This window comes from Astyanax mexicanus, chromosome 13, assembly GCF_023375975.1.
Source record: "Astyanax mexicanus isolate ESR-SI-001 chromosome 13, AstMex3_surface, whole genome shotgun sequence".
Classification (NCBI taxonomy): domain Eukaryota; kingdom Metazoa; phylum Chordata; class Actinopteri; order Characiformes; family Acestrorhamphidae; genus Astyanax; species Astyanax mexicanus.
This window is the reverse complement of record NC_064420.1, coordinates 24912611-24936941: the sequence shown is the minus strand read 5'-3', so window position 1 is coordinate 24936941 and position 24331 is coordinate 24912611. Positions and strand designations below refer to the sequence as shown.

General features: G+C 38.0%; 1 protein-coding gene across 3 annotated transcripts in view; it reads left to right on the top strand.

Moving 5' to 3' along the window:
* Nucleotides 1–24331, top strand: part of LOC125780657 (selection and upkeep of intraepithelial T-cells protein 5-like) — a 472342-nt gene that overhangs the window by 124987 nt on the left and 323024 nt on the right. For all 3 annotated transcript variants that reach the window (XM_049463186.1, XM_049463185.1, XM_049463184.1), the window contains exon 7: nt 1488–1520. In XM_049463186.1, coding sequence (XP_049319143.1) covers nt 1488–1520 — 33 coding nt within the window. The remainder of the gene's footprint in view (nt 1–1487; nt 1521–24331) is intronic.

Here is a 24331-nt window from a genome sequence, read left to right as displayed (position 1 = left end):
ACCTCTGATCTGAGGTATCAGAGGTCTCTGATCTCCTCTGAACATCACACAGGCCCAGTTATTAGTCAGTGATTCCAGTTTACTTCCAAACTTAAAATTTCAGCCGTCCATAAATAACATTACCTTCATACAGAGAAAGAGAATAATACTGATGTACAGCTTTGTTAATTAGTTACTAAAATGATGGAGCATGATGTTTGTCAGTAACAGTATTTAGTTAAATCGAATAATAAGGGATGGGCGATATGGAAAAAAAATCTTATCACAATATAGTTTTCCATATCAGCCAATATTGATATGTATCACAATATAAATCAAATCACTTTCTGTTACACAGGTTTCTTTTTACTCATAAGTGACAGAATAAGGGAGTTATGGCCAAGCTCACTAGCAGGCTCAGAGCCTTGTGGACAGACACTAGGATGTCCACATCTTGCCAGGTGGGCACAAGGTGCTCAGACAGCTTTTAAATTAATTTTAAAAAGTAATTATACATCCATACAGGTCCACAGGCAACTACATAAAGCAAAATACAATAGTATATCACAGTTTTAATTTTGACAGGTGATTTTCATACAGTTTAGTCTTAGTCTTTTGACTAAAATGTATAATAGTTTTAGTTACATTTTAGTCTATTGGATATTATTAGTTTTAGTCGCATTTTTGTCTAATAAATTTTGGTCATATAAAAAGTATGTATTACATATGTTTTACTGTTTTTCTATGTTATATTTGTTGTTATTTTGAGATTATTTACTGCTAATGTTTATTAAAATAATAGCCTTTAAGTTTTGTTGCATTTAAATTATGCTAACATTTAAATATTTTAAAGCAAGTGACCTGTAATGGAGGTGGCACGAATAAAGTCAAGTTTCTGAAATGATCCACTTCTACTGCAGTACAGATTTTCAGATCATTAAAGATTTAAAAAGTAAAGTTCTTGTTTTCACTCATTATTCACAGTTAAATACGTTCACTGTTTATCTTTTACTCTGGACAATAGCCAGCAGTAAATAATCATGATGAAGTTACAAAATGAATATGAACAGCTGTTGAAACAATAAGAAATGTTTCTAAGTTAAGCCACTGCTGACCAGCCCCTGCCACTCTGCACTGGTCTGCCCTGCCTTGTGTTTGTTGTGTGTTTGTGTGCCCAGTCATGAACTTAACAACAAAAACTCTTTCCATCACTCTTGTTTTCCTTTCAGAACTTTTTTGTTCTTGATTGTTTACACAATGAGACACAATGACCACAACATGTAACTCATGTACCAACCCCCTGAACCAATTCTGCTAAACTACAAGTACAATTCCTGCTTTACACTCAAACTGCAGTTCTAAAACACACTTTTCTGAACATGCAACATCTTATTTATACATCACACACAATATAACAAATACCTTTATTGGACTAAACTGGTTTCTGTATATTAGAATAAACACTGGTTGTCATGTCCATATTTTCATTCTTACATTTCTGTTTACAGAAAAAAGGAAAAGAGAGGAAGAAATCAACGAAGGTAAACAGAACTGTTTTTCCTTAAATGTTCTTAACTCTTTTCTAAATCATCCAGATAATTATCAGTTTGCTGAAACTGTTGTGGTTAATAATAGCATATAGAAATCTTGTATCTCAGCAGTTAGTTCTGGAGCAATGAGGTTAATGTAGCTGACAAGTAATAAAAGCTTTTACCTCAACAATCATCACTGGCACTTTGAGGCTAATGTAGCTAACATGTAGCTAGCGTTATCATGAAGCTCTCCAAATCTCACCTGAAATTCACGCTGCTCCATTTCCAAGACCTCAGCACACTTTTCAGTTGGGAGCATTGGTGTAGGAACCGGGGGCAATATCAGAAATAGGTGGATTGGTCCCCCCAAATATTATATCGTTTCTATTAATGAGGAGACAGGCCACTGACCACTGTGTGAATGGGAAATCTCTTAACGCGAACATGGAGCCGGTTCATGGAGAAAGTTTCGCCACTCAGAAGGAACAGCCAATCAGCTTGCTGGTTTTGTGGAGCATTAATTCAGGATTGCAGGATTACTGTAAGCTATAATGAATGAAAATTGTGTTTTCCACCTGATCCAACAAAAGAGCTAATAAACAATCCTTTATTGAGTTTACCTGTTTAAAAAAGCTCTAGAATATACAGAACAGTGGAAATAAAAGTAGAATATGCAGGAACAGGGTTGAGAAACACTGCTCTAACCTGACTTCTGTTCATTTGTAGTTCACAGCAGGGGCGTTGCCTGGGTATCCAAAGATCCGGAGCTCAGCCAAACCAATTATAAGATTTTTTTTTGCATATATTTTTTAAGCATCCTGCATAATATGTAGATTTATATTTGATGGATTTAAAGTGTGCTGTAATTCAGCATGGTTGATTGTTGCTGTCTTATTAAAAAACATTAAAAAACTTGGAAACAAGAGGGAAAAAACTGCATGTGACAGAAAATGAAAATTACAAACTCTAAAAACATTAAAAAACATCACTAGCTTTCACGGCATAGAGTTTCCCCAGTTTCCCCAGCATTTTATGGAACAATGTAATTTATTCCTAATTTCCAGTAGCAAAATTATGGTTGCCTTTTACTGTTGCTCACTTAAACAAATTAGTGAAAGGACCTCTGATCTGAGGTATCAGAGGTCTCTGATCTCCTCTGAACATCACACAGGCCCAGTTATTAGTCAGTGATTCCAGTTTACTTCCAAACTTAAAATTTCAGCCGTCCATAAATAACATTACCTTCATACAGAGAAAGAGAATAATACTGATGTACAGCTTTGTTAATTAGTTACTAAAATGATGGAGCATGATGTTTGTCAGTAACAGTATTTAGTTAAATCGAATAATAAGGGATGGGCGATATGGAAAAAAAATCTTATCACAATATAGTTTTCCATATCAGCCAATATTGATATGTATCACAATATAAATCAAATCACTTTCTGTTACACAGGTTTCTTTTTACTCATAAGTGACAGAATAAGGGAGTTATGGCCAAGCTCACTAGCAGGCTCAGAGCCTTGTGGACAGACACTAGGATGTCCACATCTTGCCAGGTGGGCAGTTTAGTCTTAGTCTTTTGACTAAAATGTATAATAGTTTTAGTTACATTTTAGTCTATTGGATATTATTAGTTTTAGTCGCATTTTTGTCTAATAAATTTTGGTCATATAAAAAGTATGTATTACATATGTTTTACTGTTTTTAGGGGTTCGAGCACGTAGTGCTAGAAACCCTATTGTAATTGTTCTGATTATTATTATTATTATTAGGGGTTCGAGCACGTAGTGCTAGAAACCCTATTGTAATTGTTCTGATTATTATTAGGGGTTCGAGCACGTAGTGCTAGAAACCCTATTGTAATTGTTCTGATTATTATTAGGGGTTCGAGCACATAGTGCTAGAAACCCTATTGTAATTGTTCTGATTATTATTAGGGGTTCGAGCACGTAGTGCTAGAAACCCTATTGTAATTGTTCTGATTATTAGGGGTTCGAGCACGTAGTGCTAGAAACCCTATTGTAATTGTTCTGATTATTATTATTATTATTATTATTATTATTATTATTATTATTATTATTATTATAGTTCTTATTCTTTTTCTGCCATAGAAGTGATTGGGCAGAAGAAACCGTAAGGCCTACAGGGCTGAGACTTGGTCATATGGTAGTACTTCTCACCGCTACTCAGATTCAAAAGATGAGCCCGATCGGCCTCAAGGGGGCGCTATGGCGAAGGTCAACGCGTTTGGCCCCGTAACTCCTACGCCCTGATAGCTAGAGCAAAAATTCTTGCATTATATGATTCCTTGGTTAATGGCAAATCAAAAAGGTCAATAGAACCACTAAGCTCCGCCCACTTAGATTTTTTGCTATTTAGCATAATATGCAAAACCTACTTTTGAGAACTTGTCCTAGGGTCATTGACCAATCCTGTCATATTTGGTGTCAAACAACTCAGCAGAGACCCATCCTCAATAATTATCGAAAAAATTGAGAATTTTTTAAACAATATGGCCGCCATATGCAAATTAATCTTACCGTGGCACACCCAAATTTACTCTAACAGCTGTAACTTTTGAATGCTTAAACCTACACTAATGCCACTTTACAACTTTGATGCCAACATGATTCTGAGGTAGCCCGTCAATCTGTGTAGACATACGCCCCCAGGGGGCGGAGCCAAAGCTAAAAATCTGTTTCTCAGGAAGCGTACAAGCTATGAAGCTCTCCTTTGGCATATATCATCTATGGCCTATGTCCTAATGTTTTACAGAAGGAAAATTTGATATGCAAATTTTTGCGAACGTTATTAGCCAATCAGATTCCAGCAAGCTTTTGACATGCTAAACAATGACCAATCAGGACGATACTTATACCCTACATGTATCTCAGGGCCTTCTATCATACATTAAAATATGGCGTTGATTGGCCTCAAGGGGGCGCTATAGCAGAAAATCAGTTATATCTAAAGGTACAAGTGGCCTAGGCTTGTTATTCTTTTTTAGTTGTATACTTTGCTATAGCCTTTACAACTTTGTAATTACATATGTTTACCAAAAATGCAAAAATTTTCCTCAGTGGCCAAAAGAGTAAAAATTGCTCTTTTCGAACTTGTCTTTAAGTCCTTAATCAATCAAAACAAATTTGGTCTTGATGCAATCTTGAGACCCTGTAGGTAAATAATTATCGAAAAAATCTTGACATTTTAACTATTTGAGGCCCAGAAACCTTGATCAAACATGTACGTGAAAGCCTTTTCAGAGTTATTTGGCCAAAACTCTGTCAAAGTTTAAAACATGCCAAAACTGTTGAAGCTACTAATTAACAATGACATTTGAAGTACATTTGCCAAGTATGAGCCAAATAAGTCTTCAGTAGGCTCTACAGTGAAAAAATAACTATTTTCAATTTATTCTGTTTATCGCTATTTTCCAACCTAAATGGACAGAAGACAGGAACCTTTCACCCTATCAACACACAAATTTAGACACATATATAGACTGATAATCTGATCTTGATTGCAAATTTTCAGCCAAATCGGACATGTTTTGCCTCTACAACGGCTGGAAAACTACAGCGATTTTGTAGGCCTCAAGCCTGTATTATCGCTTTTTTCAAATCTAAATGGACAGAAGTCAGGAACCTTTGACCCTATTGACACAGAAATTGACATACATATATAGACTGATATTGTGATCCTGATTGCAAATTTTGAGCCAAATCAGATATTTTTTGCCTCTAATATGGCCAAAGAGCAACAGCCATTTTGTAGGCCATAAGCCTGTATTATCACTTTTTTCAAACCTAAATGGTCAGAAGTCAGGAACCTTTGACCCTATCAACACACAAATTTACATACATGTATATATAGACCACTTGATCATGAGTACCAATTTGGAGCCCAATCGGACTTTTCTTCTCTTTTTAATAAATAGAAACACACTGATAGGGAATGTTCTGTCTTTCTGATAGAGTGATATATATCCAGCAGGTTATATGTGGTCTCTTGCTGCGCTCTGGTGGTCATTTGGTGAAACAGCTACAGGTGAATTATTCTAAATTAAAGCTCTGCTGAACTTATTCACTCTTGCTTAATTGAACATATTTATCCTTCTTGTTCATGCTGGTCAGCCGCCTGGGTCATTCTTGTTTATGCTCCACCCACTTCATTTTTTTTTTAATTTGCATAATATGCAAAACCTACTTTTGAGATCTTGTCCTTGGATCCTTGACCAATCATGACATGTTTGGTGTCAAACAGTTCAGCAGAGCTTACTCCTCAATAATTATTAAAAAAATCTTTACATTTATGAACAATATGGCCGCCATATGCAAATGAGTTCTACCATGGTGCAGTAAAATGTCTGTAACACTTATAACTTTTGAATGCTTAACCTGACACTAATACCACTTCAGTCCTTTGATCATTACATGATTCTCAGATACCCTGTCAGTTTAAGTAGACATACACCCCCAGGGGGGCGGGGCCAATGCTCGATAGCTGTTTCTCTAGAAACATACAAGCTATCAAGGTCATCCTAGCCAATTATCATCTATGGCCCATGCACTAATGGTACACCAAATGAAAATTTGATATGGACACTTTTGTGGTCACTATTAGCCAATCACTTTCCAGCAAGCTTTTAACAGGCGGAATGTTAATCAGGTCAAAACTTATACACTATATATGGGTTATTTATATGCCCTTTTTATGCCTTGTGTTTTTTCAATTTAAGAACTGAATTTGTTTCACCAAATGCCCACTAGAGTGCAGCAAGACACCACATAAAACCTGATGAACACTACAGCTTTTTTTTTTTTTTGAGCCAAATCAGATATTTTTTGCCTCTAATATGGCCAAAGAGCAACAGCCATTTTGTAGGCCATAAGCCTGTATTATCACTTTTTTCAAACCTAAATGGTCAGAAGTCAGGAACCTTTGACCCTATCAACACACAAATTTACATACATGTATATATAGACCACTTGATCATGAGTACCAATTTGGAGCCCAATCGGACTTTTCTTCTCTTTTTAATAAATAGAAACACACTGATAGGGAATGTTCTGTCTTTCTGATAGAGTGATATATATCCAGCAGGTTATATGTGGTCTCTTGCTGCACTCTGGTGGTCATTTGGTGAAACAGCTACAGGTGAATTATTCTAAATTAAAGCTCTGCTGAACTTATTCACTCTTGCTTAATTGAACATATTTATCCTTCTTGTTCATGCTGGTCAGCCGCCTGGGTCATTCTTGTTTATGCTCCACCCACTTCATTTTTTTTTTAATTTGCATAATATGCAAAACCTACTTTTGAGATCTTGTCCTTGGATCCTTGACCAATCATGACATGTTTGGTGTCAAACAGTTCAGCAGAGCTTACTCCTCAATAATTATTAAAAAAATCTTTACATTTATGAACAATATGGCCGCCATATGCAAATGAGTTCTACCATGGTGCAGTAAAATGTCTTTAACACTTATAACTTTTGAATGCTTAACCTGACACTAATACCACTTCAGTCCTTTGATCATTACATGATTCTCAGATACCCTGTCAGTTTAAGTAGACATACACCCCCAGGGGGGCGGGGCCAATGCTCGATAGCTGTTTCTCTAGAACCATACAAGCTATCAAGGTCATCCTAGCCAATTATCATCTATGGCCCATGCACTAATGGTACACCAAATGAAAATTTGATATGGACACTTTTGTGGTCACTATTAGCCAATCACTTTCCAGCAACCTTTTAACAGGCGGAATGTTAATCAGGTCAAAACTTATATACTATATACGGGTTATTTATATGCCCTTTTTATGCCTTGTGTTTTTTCAATTTAAGAACTGAATTTGTTTCACCAAATGCCCACTAGAGTGCAGCAAGACACCACATAAAACCTGATGAACACTACAGCTCAATTTATCAATGCTTTTCAACTAGTTTACTCACACCACTCATCTAGCATTGCCATTATGGTCTTTATGGTCACGCTGGTCACCCAGCTTGGTTATGCTGGCCATCCAGCTTGGTCATGCTGGCCATTCACATTGGTCATTATGGTCCTGCTGGTCATTCAGGTTTGTCCTCATAGTAATGGTGGTCTTCCAGCTTGTTCATACTGGCCAACCACCTTTGCCATGCTGGTCATCCAGTTTGGTCATTATGGTCTTCCAGCTTGGTCAATATGGTCAACAAGTTTGTCATCCAGATTAGTCATGCTGGTAATCTAGCTTGGTCTTCACGGTCATGCTGGTCATCCTCATCCAGTTTGGCGATGCCGGTCAACCGGCAACATGTTTTAAGCCTAACTGGCCTCCAGGGGTCTCTTTGCCTGTAACGCTCGAACCCCGTAAATCGCCGCTTGCGGCTATATTGGTATTTATAATCGCTTCCCCTGCTTTTTCTGACCTAGAAGTGATTGCACAGAACAAACCGTAAGGCCTAGAGAGCTGAGACTTGGTCATATGGTAGTACTTTAGACCCCTACTCAGCCGAATGAAATGAGTCCCGATCGGCCTCAAGGGGGCGCTATGGCGAAGGTCAACGCGTTAGGCCTTGTAACTCCCACGCCCTGATAGCTAGAGCAAAAATTTTTGCACTATATGATTCCTTGGTTAATTGCAAATCAAAAAGGTCAGTAGAACCACTAAGCTCCGCCCACTTAGATTTTTTGCTATTTATTATAATATGCAAAACCTACTTTTGAGAACTTGTCCTAGGGTCATTGACCAATCCTATCATATTTGGTGTGAAACAACTCAGCAGAGTCCCAACCTCAATAATTATCGAAAAAATTGTGAAATTTGTAAACAATATGGCCGCCATATGCAAATTAAGCTTACCGTGGCACACCCAAATTTACTCTAACAGCTGTAACTTTTGAATGCTTAAACCTACACTAATACCACTTTAGACCTTTGATGTCAACATGATTCTGAGGTAGCCCGTCAATCTGTGTAGACATACGCCCACAGGGGGCGGAGCCAAAGCTAAAAATCTATTTCTCAGGAACCGTACAAGCTATGAAGCTCTCCTTTGGCAAGTATCATCTGTGCCCTATGTCCTAATGTTTCACTGAAGGAAAATTTGATATTCAAATTTTTGTGATCGCTATTAGCCAATCAGATTCCAGCAAGCTTTTGACAGGCTAAACAATGACCAATCAGGACGATACGTATACCCTACATGTATCTCAGGGCCTTCTATCATCCATTAAAATATGGCGTTGATTGGCCTCAAGGGGGCGCTATAGCAGAAAATCAGTTATATCTAAAGGTACAAGTGGCCTAGGCTTGTTATTCTTTTTTAGTTGTATACTTTGCTGTAGCCTTTACAACTTTGTAATTACATATGTTTACCAAAAATGCAAAGATTTTCATCAGTGGCCAAAAGAGTAAAAATTGCTCTTTTCGAACTTGTCTTTAAGTCCTTAATCAATCAAAACAAATTTGGTCTTGATGCAATCTTGAGACCCTGTAGGTAAATAATTATCAAAAAAATCTTGACATTTTAACTATTTGAGGCCCATAAACCTTGATCAAACATGTACGTGAAAGCCTTTTCAGAGTTATTTGGCCAAAACTCTGTCAAAGTTTAAAACATGCCAAAACTGTTGAAGCTACTAATTAACAATGACATTTGAAGTACATGTGCCAAGTATGAGCCAAATAAGTCTTCAGTAGGCTCTACAGTGAAAAAATAACTATTTTCAATTTATTCTATTTATCGCTATTTTCCAACCTAAATGGACAGAAGACAGGAACCTTTCACCCTATCAACACACAAATTTATACACATGTATAGACTGATAATCTGATCTTGATTGCAAATTTTCAGCCAAATCGGACATGTTTTGCCTCTACAACGGCTGGAAAACTACAGCGATTTTGCAGGCCTCAAGCCTGTATTATCGCTTTTTTCAAATCTAAATGGACAGAAGTCAGGAACCTTTGACCCTATTGACACAGAAATTGACATACATATATAGACTGATATTGTGATCCTGAGCTATCAAGGTCATCCTTGCCAATTATCATCTATGGCCCATGCACTGATGGTACACCAAATGAAAATTTGATATGGACACTTTTGTGGTCACTATAAGCCAAATCAGATATTTTTTGCCTCTAATATGGCCAAAGAGCAACAGCCATTTTGTAGGCCATAAGCCTGTATTATCACTTTTTTCAAACCTAAATGGTCAGAAGTCAGGAACCTTTGACCCTATCAACACACAAATTTACATACATGTATATACACTTGATCATGAGCACCAATTTGGAGCCCAATCGGACTTTTCTTCTCTTTTTAATAAATAGAAACACACTGATAGGGAATGTTCTGTCTTTCTGATAGAGTGATAGATTTCCAGCAGGTTATAATGTGGTCTCTTGCTGCGCTCTGGTGGTCATTTGGTGAAACAGCTACAGGTGAATTATTCTAAATTAAAGCTCTGGTGAACTTATTCAATCTTGCTTGTCTTTCTTAATTGAACATATTTATCCTTCTTGTTCATGCTGGTCAGCCGCCTGGGTCATTCTTGTTTATGCTCCACCCACTTAATTTTTTTTAAATTTGCATAATATGCAAAACCTACTTTTGAGATCTTGTCTTTGCCTCCTTGACCAATCATGACATGTTTGGTGTCAAACAGTTCAGCAGACCTTACTCCTCAATAATTATAAAAAAAATCTTTACATTTATAAACAATATGGCCGCCATATGCAAATTAGTTTTACCATGGTGCAGTAAAATATTTTTAACACTAATAACTTTTGAATATTTAACCTGACATTAATACCACTTCAGTCCTTTGATCATTACATGATTCTCAGATACCCTGTCAGTTTAAGTAGACATACACCCCCAGGGGGCGGAGCCAATGCTCGATAGCTGTTTCTCTAGAACCATACAAGCTATCAAGGTCATCCTTGCCAATTATCATCTATGGCCCATGCACTAATGGTACACCAAATGAAAATTTGATATGGACACTTTTGTGGTCACTATAAGCCAATCGCATTCCAGTAAGCTTTTGACAGGCTGAATGTTAATCAGGTCAAAACTTATACACTATTATTGATATTCTTGGTTATTGATATGTGCCCTTTTATGCCTCACTGCTAGGCTCTCCGAATGCCCACTAGAGTGCAGCAAGAGACCACATAAAACCTGATGAACACTACAGCTCAATTTATCAATGCTTTTCAACTAGTTTACTCACACCACTCATCTAGCATTGTCATTATGGTCTTTATGGTCACGCTGGTCACCAAGCTTGGTTATGCTGCCCATCCAGCTAGGTCAATCTGGTCATTCACATTGGTCATTATGGTCCTGCTGGTCATTCAGCTTTGTCATCATAGCAATGCTGGTCATCCAGCTTGGTCATACTGGCCAAACACCTTTGCCATGCTGGTCATCCAGTTTGGTGATGCCAGTCAACCAGCAACATGTTTTAAGCCTAACTGGCCTCCAGGGGCCTCTTTGTCTGTAACGCTCGAACCCCGTAAATCGCCGCTTGCGGCTATATTTAGGGGTTCGAGCACGTAGTGCTAGAAACCCTATTGTAATTGTTCTGATTATTAGGGGTTCGAGCACGTAGTGCTAGAAACCCTATTGTAATTGTTCTGATTATTATTATTATTATTATTATTATTATTATTATTATTATTATTCTTATTCTTTTTCTGCCATAGAAGTGATTGGGCAGAAGAAACCGTAAGGCCTACAGGGCTGAGACTTGGTCATATGGTAGTACTTCTCACCGCTACTCAGATTCAAAAGATGAGCCCGATCGGCCTCAAGGGGGCGCTATGGCGAAGGTCAACGCGTTAGGCCTCGTAACTGCCACGCCCTGATAGCTAGAGCAAAAATTCTTGCATTATATGATTCCTTGGTTAATGGCAAATCAAAAAGGTCAATAGAACCACTAAGTTCCGCCCACTTAGATTTTTTGCTATTTAGCATAATATGCAAAACCTACTTTTGAGAACTTGTCCTAGGGTCATTGACCAATCCTGTCATGTTTGGTGTCAAACAACTCAGCAGAGTCCCAACCTCAATAATTATCGAAAAAATTGTGAAATTTGTAAACAATATGGCCGCCATATGCAAATTAATCTTACCGTGGCACACCCAAATTTACTTTAACAGCTGTAACTTTTGAATGCTTAAACCGACACTAATGCCACTTTACAACTTAGATGCCAACATGATTCTGAGGTAGCCCGTCAAACTGTGTACACATACGCCCCGAGAGGGCGGAGCCAAAGCTAAAAATCTGTTTCTCAGGAACCGTACAAGCTATGAAGCTCTCCTTTGGCATGTATCATCTATGGCCTATGTCCTAATGTTTTATAGAAGGAAAATTTGATATGCAAATTTTTGCGATCGTTATTAGCCAATCAGTTTCCAGCAAGCTTTTGACAGGCTAAACAATGACCAATCAGGACGATACTTATACGCTACATGTATATGCGGGCCTTCTATCATCCATTAAAATATGGCGTTGATTGGCCTCAAGGGGGCGCTATAGCAGAAAATCAGTTATATCTAAAGGTACAAGTGGCCTAGGCTTGTTATTCTTTTTTAGTTGTATACTTTGCTGTAGCCTTTACAACTTTGTAATTACATGTGTTTACCAAAAATGCAAAGATTTTCATCAGTGGCCAAAAGAGTAAAAATTGCTCTTATCGAACTTGTCTTTAAGTCCTTAATCAATCAAAACAAATTTGGTCTTGATGCAATCTTGAGACCCTGTAGGTAAATAATTATCAAAAAAATCTTGACATTTTAACTATTTGAGGCCCATAAACCTTGATCAAACATGTACGTGAAAGCCTTTTCAGAGTTATTTGGCCAAAACTCTGTCAAAGTTTAAAACATGCCAAAACTGTTGAAGCTACTAATTAACAATGACATTTGAAGTACATGTGCCAAGTATGAGCCAAATAAGTCTTCAGTAGGCTCTACAGTGAAAAAATAACTATTTTCAATTTATTCTATTTATCGCTATTTTCCAACCTAAATGGACAGAAGACAGGAACCTTTCACCCTATCAACACACAAATTTATACACATATATAGACTGATAATCTGATCTTGATTGCAAATTTTCAGCCAAATCGGACATGATTTGCCTCTACAACGGCTGGAAAACTACAGCGATTTTGTAGGCCTCAAGCCTGTATTATCGCTTTTTTCAAATCTAAATGGACAGAAGTCAGGAACCTTTGACCCTATTGACACAGGAATTGACATACATATATAGACTGATATTGTGATCTTGATTGCAAATTTTGAGCCAAATCAGATATTTTTTGCCTCTAATATGGCCAAAGAGCAACAGCCATTTTGTAGGCCATAAGCCTGTATTATCACTTTTTTCAAACCTAAATGGTCAGAAGTCAGGAACCTTTGACCCTATCAACACACAAATTTACATACATATATATACAGACCACTTGATCATGAGTACCAATTTGTAGCTCAATCGGACTTTTCTTCTCTTTTTAATAAATAGAAACACACTGATAGGGAATGTTCTGTCTTTCTGATAGAGTGATAGATTTTCAGCAGGTTATATGTGGTCTCTTGCTGCGCTCTGGTGGTCATTTGGTGAAACAGCTACAGGTGAATTATTCTAAATTAAAGCTCTGCTGAACTTATTCAATCTTGCTTGTCTTGCTTAATTGAACATATTTATCCTTCTTGTTCATGATGGTCAGCCGCCTGGGTCATTCTTGTTTATGCTCCACCCACTTAATTTTTTTTTAAATTTGCATAATATGCAAAACCTACTTTTGAGATCTTGTCCTTGGATCCTTGACCAATCATGACATGTTTGGTGTCAAACAGTTCGGCAGAGCTTACTCCTCAATAATTATTTAAAAAATCTTTACATTTATAAACAATATGGCCGCCATATGCAAATGAGTTCTACCATGGTGCAGTAAAATGTCTTTAACACTTATAACTTTTGAATGGTTAACCTGACACTAATACCACTTCAGTCCTTTGATCATTACATGATTCTCAGACACCCTGTCAGTTTAAGTAGACATACACCCCCAGGGGGTGGGGCCAATGCTCGATAGCTGTTTCTCTAGAACCATACAAGCTATCAAGGTCATCCTAGCCAATTATCATCTATGGCCCATGCACTAATGGTACACCAAATGAAAATTTGATATGGACACTTTTGTGGTCACTATTAGCCAATCACATTCCAGCAAGCTTTTAACAGGCGGAATGTTAATCAGGTCAAAACTTATATACTATATACGGGTTATTTATATGCCCTTTTTATGCCTTGTGTTTTTTCAATTTAAGAACTGAATTTGTTTCACCAAATGCCCACTAGAGTGCAGCAAGACACCACATAAAACCTGATGAACACTACAGCTCAATTTATCAATGCTTTTCAACTAGTTTACTCACACCACTCATCTAGCATTGTCATTATGGTCTTTATGGTCACGCTGGTTACCCAGCTTGGTTATCCAGTTTGGTGATGACGGTCAACCAGCAACAGGTTTTAAACCTAACTGGCCTCCAGGGGCCTCTTTGCCTGTGACGCTCGAACCCCGTAAATCGCCGCTTGCGGCTATATTTATTATTATTATTATAGTTCTTATTCTTTTTCTGCCATAGAAGTGATTGGGCAGAAGAAACCGTAAGGCCTACAGGGCTGAGACTTGGTCATATGGTAGTACTTCTCACCGCTACTCAGATTCAAAACATGAGCCCGATCGGCCTCAAGGGGGCGCTATGGCGAAGGTCAACGCGTTTGGCCTCGTAACTCCCACGCCCTGATAGCTAAAGCAAAAATTCTTGCATTATATGATTCCTTGGTTAATGGCAAATCAAAAAGGTCAATAGAACCACTAAGCTCCGCCCACTTAGATTTTTTGCTATTTAGCATAATATGCAAAACCTTCTTTTGAGAACTTGTCCTAGGGTCATTGACCAATCCTGTCATATTTGGTGTCAAACAACTCAGCAGAGTCCCATCCTCAATGATTATCGAAAAAATTGAGAAATTTGTAAACAATATGGCCGCCATATGCAAATTAATCTTACCGTGGCACACCCAAATTTACTCTAACAGCTGTAACTTTTGAATGCTTAAACCTACACTAATGCCACTTTACAACTTTGATGCCAACATGATTCTGAGGTAGGATGTCAATCTGTGTAGACATACGCCCCCAGGGGGCGGAGCCAAAGCTAAAAATCTGTTTCTCAGGAACTGTACAAGCTATGAAGCTCTCCTTTGGCATGTATCATCTATGGCCTATGTCCTAATGTTTTACAGAAGGAAAATTTGATATGCAAATTTTTGCGATCGTTATTAGCCAATCAGATTCCAGCAAGCTTTTGACAGGCTAAACAATGACCAATCAGGACGATACTTATACCCTACATGTATCTCAGGGCCTTCTATCATCCATTAAAATATGGCGTTGATTGGCCTCAAGGGGGCGCTATAGCAGAAAATCAGTTATATCTAAAGGTACAAGTGGCCTAGGCTTGTTATTCTTTTTTAGTTGTATACTTTGCTGTAGCCTTTACAACTTTGTAATTACATATGTTTACCAAAAATGCAAAGATTTTCAGCAGTGGCCAAAAGAGTAAAAATTGTTCTTTTCGAACTTGTATTTCAGTCCTTAATCAATCAAAACAAATTTGGTCTTGATGCAATCTTGAGACCCTGTAGGTAAATAATTATCAAAAAAATCTTGACATTTTAACTATTTGAGGCCCATAAACCTTGATCAAACATGTACGTGAAAGCCTTTTCAGAGTTATTTGGCCAAAACTCTGTCAAAGTTTTAAACATGCCAAAACTGTTGAAGCTACTAATTAACAATGACATTTCAAGCACATATTCCAAGTATGAGCCAAATAAGTCTTCAGTAGGCTCTACAGTGACAAATTAACTATTTTCAATTTATTCTATTTATCGCTATTTTCAAATCTAAATGGACAGAAGACAGGAACCTTTCAACCCTATCAACACACAAATTTATACACATATATAGACTGATAATATGATCTTGATTGCAAATTTTCAGCCAAATCGGACATGTTTTGCCTCTACTACGGCTGGAAAACTACAGCGATTTTGCAGGCCTCAAGCCTGTATTATCGCTTTTTTCAAATCTAAATGGACAGAAGTCAGGAACCTTTGACCCTATCAACACAGAAATTAACAAACATATATAGACTGATATTGTGATCTTGATTGCAAATTTTGAGCCAAATCAGATATTTTTTGCCTCTAATATGGCCAAAGAGCAACAGCCATTTTGTAGGCCTCAAGCCTGTATTATCGCTTTTTTCAAACCTAAATGGTCAGAAGTCAGGAACCTTTGACCCGATCAACACACAAATTTACACACATATATATACAGACCACTTGATCATGACTACCAATTTGGAGCCCAATCGGACTCTTCTTCTCTTTTTAATAAATAGAAACACACTAATAGGGAACGTTCTGTCTTACTGATAGAGTGATAAATTCTCAGCAGGTTATATGTGGTCTCTTGCTGCGCTCTGGTGGTCATTTGGTGAAACAACTACAGGTGAATTATTCTAAATAAAGCTCTGCTGAACTTATTTAATCTTCCTTGTCTTGCTTAATTAAACATCTTTATCCTTCTTGGTCATGCTGCTCAGCCACCTGGGTCATTCTTGTTTATGCTCCACCCAATTATTTTTTTTAATTTGCATAATATGCAAAACCTAGTTTTGAGATCTTGTCTTTGCCTCCTTGACCAATCATGACATGTTTGGTGTCAAACAGTTCAGCGGAGCTTACTCCTCAATAATTATTTTAAAAATCTTTACATTTGTAAACAATATGGCCACCATATGCAAATTAGTTTTACCATGGTGCAGTTAAATGTCTTTAACACTTATAACTTTTGAGTGCTTAACCTGACACTAATACCACTTCAGTCCTTTGATCATTACATGACTCTCAGATACCCTGTCAGTTTAAGTAGACATACACCCCCAGGGGGCGGAGCCAATGCTCGATAGCTGTTTCTCTAGAACCATACAAGCTATCAAGGTCATCCTTGGCAATTATCATCTACGGCCCATGCACTAATGGTACACCAAATGAAAATTTGATATGGACACTTTTGTGGTCACTATAAGCCAATCGCATTCCAGTAAGCTTTTGACAGGATGAATAATATAAGAACTGAAGTTGTTTCACCAAATGTCCACTAGAGTGCAGCAAGAGACCACATTAAACCTGATGAACACTACAGCTCAATTTATCAATGCTTTTCAACTAGTTTACTCACACCACTCATCTGGCATTGTCATTACTGTCTTTGTGGTAAGGCTGGTCAGCTAGCTTGGTTATGCTGCTCATCCAGCTGGTTCATTCTGTTCATTCACATTGGTCGTTATGGTCCTACTGGTCATTTAGCTTTGTATTCATAGCAATGTTGGTCATCCAGCTTGGTCATACTGGCCAACCACCTTTGCCATGCTGGTCATCCAGTTTGGTCATTATGGTCTTCCAGCTTGGTCAATATGGTCAACAAATTTGTCATCCAGATTAGTCATGCTGGTAATCTAGCTTGGTCTTCACGGTCATGCTGGTCATCCTCATCCAGTTTGGCGATGCCGGTCAACCGGCAACATGTTTTAAGCCTAACTGGCCTCCAGGGGTCTCTTTGCCTGTAACGCTCGAACCCCGTAAATCGCCGCTTGCGGCTATATTTATTATTATTCTTATTCTTTTTCTGCCATAGAAGTGATCGGGCAGAAGAAACCGTAAGGCCTACAGGGCTGAGACTTGGTCATATGGTAGTACTTCTCACCGCTACTCAGATTCAAAAGATGAGCCCGATCGGCCTCAAGGGGGCGCTATGGCGAAGGTCAACGCGTTAGGCCTCGTAACTGCCACGCCCTGATAGCTAGAGCAAAAATTCTTGCACTATATGATTCCTTGGTTAATGGCAAATCAAAAAGGTCAATAGAACTACTAAGCTCCGCCCACTTAGATTTTTTGCTATTTAGCATAATATGCAAAACCTACTTTTGAGAACTTGTCCTAGGGTCATTGACCAATCCTGTCATATTTGGTGTCAAACAACTCAGCAGAGTCCCATCCTCAATAATTATCAAAAAAATTGTGAAATTTGTAAACAATATGGCCGCCATATGCAAATTAATCTTACCGTTGCACACCCAAATTTACTCTAACAGCTGTAACTTTTGAATGCTTAAACCTACACTAATGCCACTTTAGACCGTTGATGCCAACATGATTCTGAGGTAGCCCGTCAATCTGTGTAGACATACGCCCCCAGGGGGCGGAGCCAAAGCTAAAAATCTGTTTCTCAGGAACCGTACAAGCTATGAAGCTCTCCTTTGGCATGTATCATCTATGGCCTATGTCCTAATGTTTTACAGAAGGAAAATTTGATATGCAAATTTTTGCGATCGTTATTAGCCAATCAGTTTCCAGCAAGCTTTTGACATGCTAAACAATGACCAATCAGGACGATACTTATACCCTACATGTATCTCAGGGCCTTCTATCATCCATTAAAATATGGCGTTGATTGGCCTCAAGGGGGCGCTATAGCAGAAAATCAGTTATATCTAAAGGTACAAGTGGCCTAGGCTTGTTATTCTTTTTTAGTTGTATACTTTGCTGTAGCCTTTACAACTTTGTAATTACATGTATTTACCAAAAATGGAAAGATTTTCATCAGTGGCCAAAAGAGTAAAAATTGCTCTTTTCGAACTTGTCTTTAAGTCCTTAATCAATCAAAATAACTTTGGTCTTGATGCAATCTTGAGACCCTGTAGGTAAATAATTATCAAAAAAATCTTGACATTTTAACTATTTGAGGCCCATAAACCTTGATCAAACATGTACGTGAAAGCCTTTTCAGAGTTATTTGGCCAAAACTCTGTCAAAGTTTAAAACATGCCAAAACTGTTGAAGCTACTAATTAACAATGACATTTGAAGCACATTTGCCAAGTATGAGCCAAATAAGTCTTCAGTAGGCTCTACAGTGAAAAAATAACTATTTTCAATTTATCCTATTTATCGCTATTTTCCAACCTAAATGGACAGAAGACAGGAACCTTTCACCCTATCAACACACAAATTTATACACATATATAGACTGATAATCTGATCTTGATTGCAAATTTTCAGCCAAATCGGACATGTTTTCCCTCTACAACGGCTGGAAAACTACAGCGATTTTGTAGGCCTCAAGCCTGTATTATCGCTTTTTTCAAACCTAAATGGACATAAGTCAGGAACCTTTGACCCTATCGACACAGAAATTGACATACATATATAGACTGATATTGTGATCTTGATTGCAAATTTTGAGCCAAAACAGATATTTTTTGCCTCTAATATGGCCAAAGAGCAACAGCCATTTTGTAGGCCATAAGCCTGTATTATCGCTTTTTTCAAACCTAAATGGACAGAAGTCAGGAACCTTTGACCCTATCAACATACAAATTTACACACATATATATGCAGACCACTTAATCATGAGTACCAATTTGGAGCCCAATCGGACTTTTCTTCTCTTTTTAATAAATAGAAACACACTGATAGGGAATGTTCTGTCTTACTTATAGAGTGATAGATTTCCAGCAGGTTATATGTGGTCTCTTGCTGCGCTCTGGTGGTCATTTGGTGAAACAGCTACATTTGAATTATTCTAAATTAAAGCTCTGCTGAACTTATTTAATCATTTTTGTCTTGCTTAATTGAACATATTTATCCTTCTTGGTCATGCTAGTCAGCCACCTGGGTCATTCTTATTTATGCTCCACCCACTTAATTTTTTTTTAATTTGCATAATATGCAAAACCTACTTTTGAGATCTTGTCTTTGCCTCCTTGACCAATCATGACATGTTTGGTGTCAAACAGTTCAGCAGAGCTTACTCCTCAATAATTATAAAAAAAATCTTTACATTTATAAACAATATGGCCGCCATATGCAAATTAGTTTTACCATGGTGCAGTAAAATGTCTTTAACACTTATAACTTTTGAATGCTTAACCTGACACTAATACCACTTCAGACCTTTGATCATTACATGATTCTCAGATACCCTGTGAGTTTAAGTAGACATACACCCCCCCAGGGGGCGGGGCCAATGCTCGATAGCTGTTTCTCTACAACCATACAAGCTATCAAGGTCATCCTTGCCAATTATCATCTATGGCCCATCCACTAATGGTACACCAAATGAAAATTTGATATGGACACTTTTGTGGTCACTATTAGCCAATCACATTCCAGCAAGCTTTTGACAGGCAGAATGTTTATCAGGTCAAAACTTATACACTATATATGGGTTATTTATATGCCCTTTTTATGCCTTGTGTTTTTTGAATTTAAGAACTGAAGTTGTTTCACCAAATGCCCACTAGAGTGCAGCAAGACACCACATAAAACCTGATGAACACTACAGCTCAATTTATCAATGCTTTTCAACTAGTTTACTCACACCACTCATCTAGCATTGTCATTTTGGTCTTTATGGTCACGCTGGTTACCCAGCTTGGTTATCCAGTTTGGTGATGACGGTCAACCAGCAACAGGTTTTAAGCCTAACTGGCCTCCAGGGGCCTCTTTGCCTGTGACGCTCGAACCCCGTAAATCGCCGCTTGCGGCTATATTTAGGGGTTCGAGCACGTAGTGCTAGAAACCCTATTGTAATTGTTCTGATTATTATTATTATTATTATTATTATTATTATTATTATTATTATTATTATTATTATTATTATAGTTCTTATTCTTTTTCTGCCATAGAAGTGATTGGGCAGAAGAAACCGTAAGGCCTACAGGGCTGAGACTTGGTCATATGGTAGTACTTCTCACCGCTACTCAGATTCAAAAGATGAGCCCGATCGGCCTCAAGGGGGCGCTATGGCGAAGGTCAACGCGTTTGGCCTCGTAACTCCTACGCCCTGATAGCTAGAGCAAAAATTCTTGCAGTATATGATTCCTTGGTTAATGGCAAATCAAAAAGGTCAATAGAACCACTAAGCTCCGCCCACTTAGATTTTTTGCTATTTAGCATAATATGCAAAACCTACTTTTGAGAACTTGTCCTAGGGTCATTGACCAATCCTGTCATATTTGGTGTCAAACAACTCAGCAGAGTCCCAACCTCAATAATTATCAAAAAAATTGTGAAATTTGTAAACAATATGGCCGCCATATGCAAATTAATCTTACCGTGGCACACCCAAATTTACTCTAACAGCTGTAACTTTTGAATGCTTAAACCTACACTAATGCCACTTTAGACCTATGATGCCAACATGATTCTGAGGTAGCCTGTCAATCTGTGTAGACATACGCCCCCAGGAGGCGGAACCAAAGCTAAAAATCTGTTTCTCAAGAACCGTACAAGCTATGAAGCTCTCCTTTGGCATGTATCATCTATGGCCTATGTCCTAATGTTTTACAGAAGGAAAATTTGATATGCAAATTTTTGCGATCGGTATTAGCCAATCAGATTCCAGCAAGCTTTTGACATGCTAAACAATGACCAATCAGGACGATACGTATACCCTACATGTATCTCAGGGCCTTCTATCATCCATTAAAATATGGCGTTGATTGGCCTCAAGGGGGCGCTATAGCAGATAATCAGTTATATCTAAAGGTACAAGTGGCCTAGGCTTGTTATTCTTTTTTAGTTGTATACTTTGCTGTAGCCTTTACAACTTTGTAATTACATGTATTCACCAAAAATGCAAAGATTTTCATCAGTGGCCAAAAGAGTAAAAATTGCTCTTTTCGAACTTGTCTTTAAGTCCTTAATCAATCAAAACAAATTTGGTCTTGATGCAATCTTGAGACCCTGTAGGTAAATAATTATCAAAAAAATCTTGACATTTTAACTATTTGAGGCCCATAAACCTTGATCAAACATGTACGTGAAAGCCTTTTCAGAGTTATTTGGCCAAAACTCTGTCAAAGTTTAAAACATGCCAAAACTGTTGAAGCTACTAATTAACAATTACATTTGAAGCACATGTGCCAAGTATGAGCCAAATAAGTCTTCAGTAGGCTCTACAGTGAAAAAATAGCTATTTTCAATTTATTCTATTTATCGCTATTTTCCAACCTAAATGGACAGAAGACAGGAACCTTTCACCCTATCAAAACACAAATTTATACACATATATAGACTGATAATCTGATCTTGATTGCAAATTTTCAGCCAAATCGGACATGTTTTGCCTCTACAACGGCTGGAAAACTACAGCGATTTTGTAGGCCTCAAGCTTGTATTATCGCTTTTTTCAAACCTAAATGGACAGAAGTCAGGAACCTTTGACCCTATCGACACAGAAATTTACATACATATATAGACTGATATTGTGATCTTGATTGCAAATTTTGAGCCAAATCAGATATTTTTTGCTTCTAATATGGCCAAAGAGCAACAGCCATTTTGTAGGCCATAAGCCTGTATTATCGCTTTTTTCAAACCTAAATGGACAGAAGTCAGGAACCTTTGACCCTATCAACACACAAATTTACACACATATATATGCAGACCACTTGATCATGAGTACCAATTTGGAGCCCAATCGGACTTTTCTTCTCTTTTTAATAAATAGAAACACACTGATAGGGAATGTTCTGTCTTACTTATAGAGTGATAGATTTCCAGCAGGTTATATGTGGTCTCTTGCTGCGCTCTGGTGGTCATTTGGTGAAACAGCTACAGGTGAATTATTCTAAATTAAAGCTCTGCTGAACTTATTTAATCTTGCTTGTCTTGCTTAATTGAACATATTTATCCTTCTTGTTCATGCTGGTCAGCCGCCTGGGTCATTCTTGTTTATGCTCCACCCACTTATTTTTTTTTTTATAAATTTGCATAATATGCAAAAAATACTTTTGAGATCTTGTCCTTGGATCCTTGACCAATCATGACATGTTTGGTGTCAAACAGTTCAGCAGAGCTTACTCCTCAATAATTATTAAAAAAATCTTTACATTTATAAACAATATGGCCGCCATATGCAAATGAGTTCTACCATGGTGCAGTAAAATGTCTTTAACACATAACTTTTGAATGCTTAACCTGACACTAATACCACTTCAGTCCTTTGATCATTACATGATTCTCAGATACCCTGTCAGTTTAAGTAGACATACACCCCCCCCAGGGGGCGGGGCCAATGCTCGATAGCTGTTTCTCTAGAACCATACAAGCTATCAAGGTCATCCTAGCCAATTATCATCTATGGCCCATGCACTAATGGTACACCAAATGAAAATTTGATATGGACACTTTTGTGGTCACTATTAGCCAATCACATTCCAGCAAGCTTTTAACAGGCGGAATGTTAATCAGGTCAAAACTTATATACTATATACGGGTTATTTATATGCCCTTTTTATGCCTTGTGTTTTTTCAATTTAAGAACTGAATTTGTTTCACCAAATGCGCACTAGAGTGCAGTAAGACACCACATAAAACCTGATGAACACTACAGCTCAATTTATCAATGCTTTTCAACTAGTTTACTAACACCACTCATCTAGCATTGCCATTATGGTCTTTATGGTCACGCTGGTCACCCAGCTTGGTTATGCTGGCCATCCAGCTTGGTCATGCTGGCCATTCACATTGGTCATTATGGTCCTGCTGGTCATTCAGCTTTGTCCTCATAGTAATGTGGTCTTCCAGCTTGGTCATACTGGCCAACCACCTTTGCCATGCTGGTCATCCAGTTTGGTCATTATGGTCTTCCAGCTTGGTCAATATGGTCAACAAGTTTGTCATCCAGATTAGTCATGCTGGTAATCTAGCTTGGTCTTCACGGTCATGCTGGTCATCCTCATCCAGTTTGGCGATGCCGGTCAACCGGCAACATGTTTTAAGCCTAACTGGCCTCCAGGGGTCTCTTTGCCTGTAACGCTCGAACCCCGTAAATCGCCGCTTGCGGCTATATTTATTATTATTATAGTTCTTATTCTTTTTCTGCCATAGAAGTGATTGGGCAGAAGAAACCGTAAGGCCTACAGGGCTGAGACTTGGTCATATGGTAGTACTTCTCACCGCTACTCAGATTCAAAAGATGAGCCCGATCGGCCTCAAGGGGGCGCTATGGCGAAGGTCAACGCGTTTGGCCTCGTAACTCCTACGCCCTGATAGCTAGAGCAAAAATGCTTGCATTATATGATTCCTTGGTTAATGGCAAATCAAAAAGGTCAATAGAACCACTAAGCTCCGCCCACTTAGATTTTTTGCTATTTAGCATAATATGCAAAACCTACTTTTGAGAACTTGTCCTAGGGTCATTGACCAATCCTGTCATATTTGGTGTCAAACAACTCAGCAGAGTCCCAACCTCAATAATTATCGAAAAAATTGTGAAATTTGTAAACAATATGGCCGCCATATGCAAATTAATCTTACCGTGGCACACCCAATTTTACTCTAACAGCTGTAACTTTTGAATGCTTAAACCTACACTAATGCCACTTTACAACTTTGATGCGAACATGATTCTGAGGTAGCCCGTCAATCTGTGTAGACATACGCCCCCAGGGGGCGGAGCCAAAGCTAAAAATCTGTTTCTCAGGAACCGTACAAGCTATGAAGCTCTCCTTTGGCATGTATCATCTATGGCCTATGTCCTAATGTTTTACAGAAGGAAAATTTGATATGCAAATTTTTGCGATCGTTATTAGCCAATCAGATTCCAGCAAGCTTTTGACAGGCTAAACAATGACCAATCAGGACGATACTTATACCCTAC